This window comes from Triticum aestivum, chromosome 7D (assembly GCF_018294505.1).
Source record: "Triticum aestivum cultivar Chinese Spring chromosome 7D, IWGSC CS RefSeq v2.1, whole genome shotgun sequence".
NCBI classification, from domain to species: domain Eukaryota; kingdom Viridiplantae; phylum Streptophyta; class Magnoliopsida; order Poales; family Poaceae; genus Triticum; species Triticum aestivum.
This window is the reverse complement of record NC_057814.1, coordinates 139,845,456-139,853,262: the sequence shown is the minus strand read 5'-3', so window position 1 is coordinate 139,853,262 and position 7,807 is coordinate 139,845,456. Positions and strand designations below refer to the sequence as shown.

General features: G+C 42.7%; 1 protein-coding gene across 3 annotated transcripts; it reads left to right on the top strand.

Annotated features, from left to right (window-relative positions):
* The first annotated feature begins 368 nt into the window (after positions 1–368).
* Positions 369–4,628, top strand: LOC123169237 (uncharacterized). 3 transcript variants are annotated; one of them, XM_044587077.1, is made up of 3 exons: positions 369–1,799; positions 1,893–2,025; positions 2,146–4,628. In XM_044587077.1, exon 1 carries the CDS (start codon positions 468–470, stop codon positions 1,614–1,616), a length of 1,149 nt encoding a protein of 382 aa, XP_044443012.1. In that variant the 5' UTR covers positions 369–467; the 3' UTR covers positions 1,617–1,799; positions 1,893–2,025; positions 2,146–4,628. The 3 variants fall into 3 exon arrangements, with proteins under 3 accessions (XP_044443012.1, XP_044443011.1, XP_044443010.1); XM_044587076.1 differs by having other exon boundaries at positions 1,893–4,628; XM_044587075.1 differs by having other exon boundaries at positions 369–2,025; positions 2,146–4,625.
* The last annotated feature ends 3,179 nt before the right edge of the window (positions 4,629–7,807 follow it).

Genomic DNA, 7,807 nt, shown 5'->3' with positions numbered 1-7,807 from the left:
TACCAGTTTTCAAAATGCACATTTATACGTTTCAAAAAATTCTGAAAACAATTGTGGATGTGCACATCACATGAGTGTACAATTCCTAAAAGTTTCAAATCAAAATTCGAAATACACTAGTTGTATGTACAATCCCCAAAAATTTCAAATCAAAAATCAAAATGTGATGTCAACATCCACAAATGTTTTCGGAGTTTCTGAACACTCGTTACATGTTTTTAGGGGAATTTTTTTGAAGGTTTTTTAGGGGAATTTTGAAACACTTACATGTGATTTTTGAAAATTTGGAGCATGCCAGAGCACTGGATAAGTGGATATCTACCCCAGTACAGATATGGGCCGGCCTTTGATCCATAGCATGTGTACAATTGTACCCTTCCCTCAAAAAAAAAAATTTTGTACCCACGTTCCGCTGCCCTGCCGCCGCGTACGTTTCCGCTGACCGCCGCCGGCGCCGCCGCCACGCCATGATCCACCACCTCCGAACGCGCGTCCTTCCTCTCCTCCTCCGCTACCCACCATCCCATCTCCCCGCCTCCCACCTCGTTCCCCTCCACTGCCTCCTCTCCACCACCGCATCCATCTCCCCCAAACCTTTCTCCGCCAAGGACTTCCTCGTCGCCGACTGCGGCCTCACCCGAGCACAAGCCCTCAAGGCCTCCAGAAGGCTCTCCAACCTCACCTCCCTCTCCAAGCCCGAGGCCACGGTGGCCTTTCTCTTGGGCCGCGGCGTCCCCCGCTCCGACATCGCCGCCGCCGTGGTCGCCGACCCGTCCCTCCTGTACGCCAGCGTGGGGATGGTCCTCGCCCCCCGCTTCGCCGAGCTTAGCGAACTCGGCTTCTCGCCTTCGCAGATCGTGGCCATCCTCTCGATCCGCCGCACGGGCGCTCTCCGCGGCAACCTCCTGTTCTGGGTCCGGATCTTCGACTCCTACCCCAAGCTGCTCTTTCTCGCAAAGTCAAACCGCGAGCTCCTCAGTGCCAGCCTCGAGAAGGTGATCAAGCCGAGCCTGACCATCCTCCAAGAATGTGGGATAAGTGCTCGTGATATTGCAGGTTTAAGCTTGTACTCCTGTCGGTTGTTCACCGTGAAACCCAAGTTTCTCGTGGACGCCGTGGCGCGGGTCGAGGAGTTAGGCGTGCAGCGATGCTCATGGATGTTCCGCCGTGCACTCGCTGCACTCGCCTTCAAGAGCAAGGACGTTCTCGCCAGGAAAATACAATTTTTACATGCGCTGTGGTTTTCACAGGATGATTTGGTGAAGATCGCCAAGAAGGCGGCACTTGTCCTGGCTTTATCTGATAAAAAGATCCAGCGATCTGTGGGGTTCTTAATGAAGGATGTCGGTCTGCAGGCTTCGTACATTGCTCGAAGGCCAGCGCTGATCATGTATAGCGTTGAGAGGCGATTGTTGCCCCGGTACTCCCTGCTTAAGCTTCTCAGGCAGAAGGGATTACTGGACGTGGAATTGGACTATTATAGCATGGCATCGCTGGCTGAGAAGAACTTTGTGCAGAATTTTGTGGATCCTTATAAGGATAGTGTTCCAGGCCTAGTTGATGAGTATGCCTCTGCATGTCGTGGGAAAGCACCAAAAGGAAGTGCTTGGCTATAACACTGAAACTGTGGTGTGCGAGAATCCGTTCATTTTGAGATTATCCGAGGAGTTTTGTCACCCCAAGACTGATTTTTTGATCGGTGAGATCGGTTCGGAGTCAGAGTGCACTGTGAATTGATAAAAAGTCTGTACAGTCCATGTACTGCATGAAGAAGTGTCTGGTTCCCGGTATCATGAAAGGTCCTGCCAATAGATGGATTGTTGCAACTTCAGTTTTACTCATTAATTGCTCGTTCTGAGGAGACTAAGAAATCAAAGTTCATTGATTTTCAGAAGGACAGTGTCTCTGAGCTCGCTGATATGTATGAAGCAGCTTGTGCCGGGGAGGTTGCCTCCCAAGTCCAACTTTGGCATTTTAAGATATTGAAGACTTGTTGTATCCTTCAGTGTAGTACATGTTCAGATGGTAACAATGCAGATCCTACCCATTAGTTACTGTCCATTGTGCAAACACTCTTAGTTCTTAGTCTCAGCAATTTAACAACTAGTTATCTGATTGCTACAAAACAATTCATGTTTTTTTTAGGAATCAATTACAATCCATGTTCAAATTTTGGATATGTGGTACGAAGGAACTAGATTGTCTTATTGCCTTATTGCTCATGCCTGCTCGCCAGTACTTATCCCTGCCACACGACTCAAGGTTATGCTTTAGTTGGAATTTCTTTTACAGATTGGTCACCGGAGTATTGAAAGATTAGCTGCCTCTTTTCTCTCACGTATCTGCTCATAGTGTTTTTGTTTGGACTGAAGTTTACATCACCAACTAGTCACTGCTGCTTCTTTGAGGTGTTGTCATTTGTTTTCAGCTAATGGATCACTCCAATTCCAACTGTTGCTTTATCTGTCCATTACACCATTAAGGCTTGACTAATGGGCTTTTAGATAGTGGCAAGAGTCACTACAGAGAAGGTTTTCTTATGAAGCACTTTTAGAATAACATTGGTGTTCTAAGGAGCAACAAAATTTTCCTGGCTGTTTACAAACTGATTTGGTGGCTCTACGTGCTCTTCGTGGGCTGGGGCTCACATGGGCACCGACTTCAGAGCCCCGGTAAAAATTATGTCGTACAAAGCTTACAGGACATGGTATATATTACAAAAATAGTTATTTGTATTAGCATACGTTCCAAAACAAGAATATGTTCAGTGCCATCACAAAACTGAGATAACTCCCTCCATGCTACTAAAGTCATCCATGTCCTGATTTTGGCTTATATTTCTTGGCTAAAATAGGCATACAAAATAGTAAGTTTTTTCGAAATAGCAAAATGTAGGGTAGAAGAAATATGTTTCTGTTTTTGGAAACTTTGATACATTACTCATTGATTTTAGGTTGTTTGTAAATATGCTGGAGCAGCTTGGGCTTGAGCATGATGGTATGTGTACTCATTTGTTGTTAATTAAAATGCTTGCCCTGAATAAAGTTGTATATCCAGAAGAAATGAATGTGACATAGGTCCATTTAGCTGTTGGCTGGTTGTAATGACTAACAGGATTTGGTAAGGGAAAATGAGGCAATCAGTAGTATGGTTTGCTTCAGTGCTGACAGTATATTTGTATATATGCATGTCATGTTCAAAAGACGAAGACCATGGGTGTATGGTATAGAAATTAATATAGATATTCAATATGGATGTTCTTTTTATCTTTGTTTGCAAAATGTCCCTCATGTGTGTTTCTGTACACTATTAAGGTCACTCATCGGGTGGTAGGCTGGGTATAGCATTACTCAGTAGATGCCATGATGGATCATTCATCCACGTGACATCTGTTTGATTAGCATGTTGTAGGCCCAGATAAGAATAGCTACCAGTTGGAATTGGGTATGAAACATTTTCTATCATTTTTAGGACTAGAAATTAAACTAAAAAACTTCTTTGGTTTTGTCAATAGAATCGACTAATTCACCCCATTGAAGAAAATATGCGGAATGACATTAACACACACTCTTCTAGTGTGGATCTGTTTTGTGGGGGCAGACATCTAATCATTGTGGCGCTGCTAGGTGCCTCTGCAGCCTAGTTCAGAGGTAACACCAATACAAGATGGAGCCGCTGAAGATGGAACGTTTCATCAAGTAGAATTCCTACTGATGGGGGAGTTCCTACTGCAACCTTGTTTAGGTATAATTGCTATTGAGACGAAAGCTACATGTTAGTCCGTGTTAAATAGGCCATAGGCCAGTTCTTGTTAGAAATGGAGTCAAGAGTCAGTTTTGTAAAAGATTCTCTATACAATGAGAGAGCGACCATGAGATTGGATCAAGCAAAGAATTAGAGGATGCTCCCTCTTTCCCTGCCCTCAGCCCCTGCCCCTCACACACATCTGCACCTAGGGCCTGCATCTGCCCTTCCACTGCTCTCAAGTACTCCTGTGTTGATCCTAATCTATCCTCCCTTGCAGATTACGCTCCCAAAGATCAAAGTTGTGACAGGACCGCTAGCAATATGGATTCCAAGGCATCATTCTGATGCAACGTTGATCGTACCATGATTGCGAATGGACTAAATTACTCGTACATGTGGGCGGGCTACCCAGCTGCGTAAAATGGTTCCGATTGAGAGCGAAATTGCAGTAAAACGTTTCCTGGTGCCTTTCAAGCATACACAACTCATTTACATAAAACGTCGATCCCCACTCTTTGAATATATGAACGAGCTCCGTGCATCATTGCTGGAGTAACTGGAGCTAAGAGGCTTGAACTGGAGTAACTGGAGCTAAGAGGCTTGAAACGTGTGCATGTTTGTTTGTTGGGCGTTGTTGCTGTGAAGGTGTGTCGTTGCGTTGCGTTTATTTACTTATATTAACGTACCCTTCTTTTCAGTTTTAGCTCATGTGGTACTCTCTTCTAGTGAGTTATGTTATGCTATCTTCGTCTTTATTGTAGAGATATGAGGTCGGGGATACTTCAGTCCTAATTTGCCAAAACATGATAATTATGGTCTGTACCATCTCAGTAAATATTTAAAAATAATCTTTTGAAGTTAACTACCACATCTGCATTTTATAGATCATATATTTGTGTATGCATATATAAATTTGTGAGGCCTGTGGTGTGTAAAAACAGTCTTCATTGTATGATCAGCGGCTGGCTGATCCATGTCTAGTTTGAAACTGAAAGTTTACTTGCTTTGTTTGTCAGAAACCTCTTGTGTTCCTATTGGAGTTAGCTCTCGTTCCAGCTCTATGTATTACTCAGGTTGTTTGTTTTGCACATGTAGCATACCCTGGGCGAAGTCTCGCTAGTTCAACGAATTAGTCCACGTCCCAGTTTTGTATGAAGTTTTAGGATCCATGATTATAGCAGATTTTAGTGGAATCTCCGACATGGAAGCAAAAAGAATACACCCAAGGTTATATTGAGCATATGTATATGCCACTCCATAGAGTGATTTCCTAGTATTTACTTTTGTGCCCGTTCGACTTACGATTATCCTAACATGGACTAGCTGTTGACAATTCTCTTGCAATTGATGACAAACGAGAGACATGCTAACAATGCTACTCATGAACCTCCTGCTCAACTCCCGTATGCCACGCTGTTTGGACATTCAACACCTAGGTAATCAAACATTTACATCATGAACAAGGTGGATGGTATGGCACCGCTACCATTCTGGAGTCGGCTCTCTCAATTTGGTACGCGGTCGCTCTGTCTGCCATGGCGCGTTTGGATATGGTGCTCGTCTGGACCCAGTTAATAACGTTGAGTGGGCAAAGTACATTGCAGATGCTGGCTGCCTCGCTATAAAATGATTCCCGATGCCTCCCAAGCTTACACAACACTCTCTGGGTATATGGAGGGTCTGCATTCGCCGTCCTAGATTAGCATCACTAGGACCGAGAGACTTCGAATGGGCATATGCTTATATGTTGGACAATATTCCCATGAAATGAGTGCACTGCATTTATTAGCTTGATTGGATGCACGCTTCAATTTCAGAAAATACAACTACTATAGTCGATTTTGATTTGCTATCTTCGCCTTTATGGAGGAATCATTTTTTCTCATCTATCATCCTTGTGGTTCACATGCCTTTGATACAATTGCACGTCGAATGTCATGTGCAAGAATTCGTAAAGATCTTGCCACCGAGGATGGACACTCATCCCTATCTAGCCGTTGTGAGGGCCTAGTCTCTGGCATGATTGTAGAGACTCTGAGGCTTTAGTTTGTGTCTTTCAGTTAATTCACTGATTAATTACGGATAACTACATTAAGTCCCTATACAAAAGACTTGACTTACTCTGAAGAAACTAATCACCAACATAATTATATTAATTAAAAGAAACTAGTGTTATCTTTGTGTCAAAATATGTCTTTACCTTTGTAAATAACATCTTGACTTATATTACCATGCACTGTAGTCCACGTGAACACTAACTCTTTTACAGATTGGTCGTTGTTTACTTATTGTAGCACTTGAGCTAGAGATTAGCTGCCTCTTTTCTCTCATGTATCTGCTTATAGTGTTCTTGTTTTGACTAATATTTACATCACTGACTAGTCACTACTACTTCTTTGAAGCTTTGCCATTAGTTTTTAGCTAATGGACCACTCCCATTCCAACTTCGTTTTAGCTGTCCATTACTCCACTGAGGCTTGACTAATATGCTTTTAGATAGTGGCACGAGTCACTGAATTTTCTTATCAAGCACTTTTAGAGTATTGGTGTTCTAAGGAGCAACAAAAGTTTCATGCTTGTTTTGCGAACTAATTTCGTGGCTCTAGGTTCTCTTCATAGGTTGGAGCTCACATGGGCACCGACTTGAGAGGCCTGGTAAAAATTCCATCTTACATAGCTTACATGACATGTTATATATTACAAAAATGAATATTTGTATTAGTAATTTAGTATACGTTTCGAAACAAGAAATTTGTTCAGTGCGATAACAAAACTGGCATAACTACCTCCATGCTACTAAAGTCATTCATTTCCTGATTCTGGCATATATTTCCCGGCTAAAATAATCATACAAAATAAGTATTTTTGTTCAAAGGTAGTAAATGTAGGGCATAGAAAATATGGCTTTGTTTTTGAAACTTTGACGCATTACTCATTGATTTTAAGTTGTTTGTAAATATGTTGGAGCAACTTGAACCTGAGCGAGATGGTATGTGTTCATTTGTTGTTAGCTAGAACGCTTGCCCTGAATAAAGTTGTATATCCCGAACAGAATGTGACATAGGTCCACTTAGTTGTTGGCTGGTAAGGGTATAAAGAAAAATGAGGCAAATAGTTGGATCCCTGATGATAGAGCGCTTTCCTGGGATTTACTTTTGTGCCCGTTGGACTTAATATTATCTTAACATGGACTAGGTGTGGAAGATTCCATTGCAATTGATGACGAAGGATAGGCATGCTAACAATACTACTTATGAACCTCTTGCTCAACTCCCGTAAACATATGCCAACTGATTGAGGACATTAGCACCTTAATCACACGTTTACACCACGAGCAAGGTTGATGGCATGGCATCGCTACCATTCTGGAGTCACATGACTGAGTTCGCCACGTGGTCGCTCTGCCACCATGCCACCTTTTGATATGGTGCCCATATGGATCCGGTTAGCAATGCTGAATGGACCGAACATGTCACATACACTGCCTGCCTGGCGATAAAATGATTTTCGGTGCTTCTCAAGCCTATACAACACAATGTCTACTCTCTGAGTATATGGATAGTCTCCATTCACCATTGTTAGATTAGCATCACTAGAACTAAGAGGCTTTGAATGGGATATGCTTATATGTTGGACCTTGTTGTCATGAAAGTGATTCAGTGCATTGCATTTATTAGCTTGATTAGATGCATGCTTCTTTAATATCAGCAAATACAACTACTATAGTCGATTCTGATTTGCTATCTTCGCCTTTACGGAAGAATTATTTTTCTCGTGTGGCATACTTGTGGCTCACATGCATTTGATACAATTGCACGTCAAATGCCATGTACTAAAATTCGTAAAGATCTTGCCAGAGGGGATTGGCCCTCATCCTCATTTAGCCATCGTGAGGGCCTAGTCGCTGGGGTGATTGTAGACTGGGGTGTAGGCTGGGTACAACATTACTCAGTAGATGCCATGATGGATCATTCATCCACGTGACATCTGTTCGATTAACATGTTGTAGGCCCATATAAGAACAGCTACCAGTTGGAATTGGGTATCAAACATTTTCTAT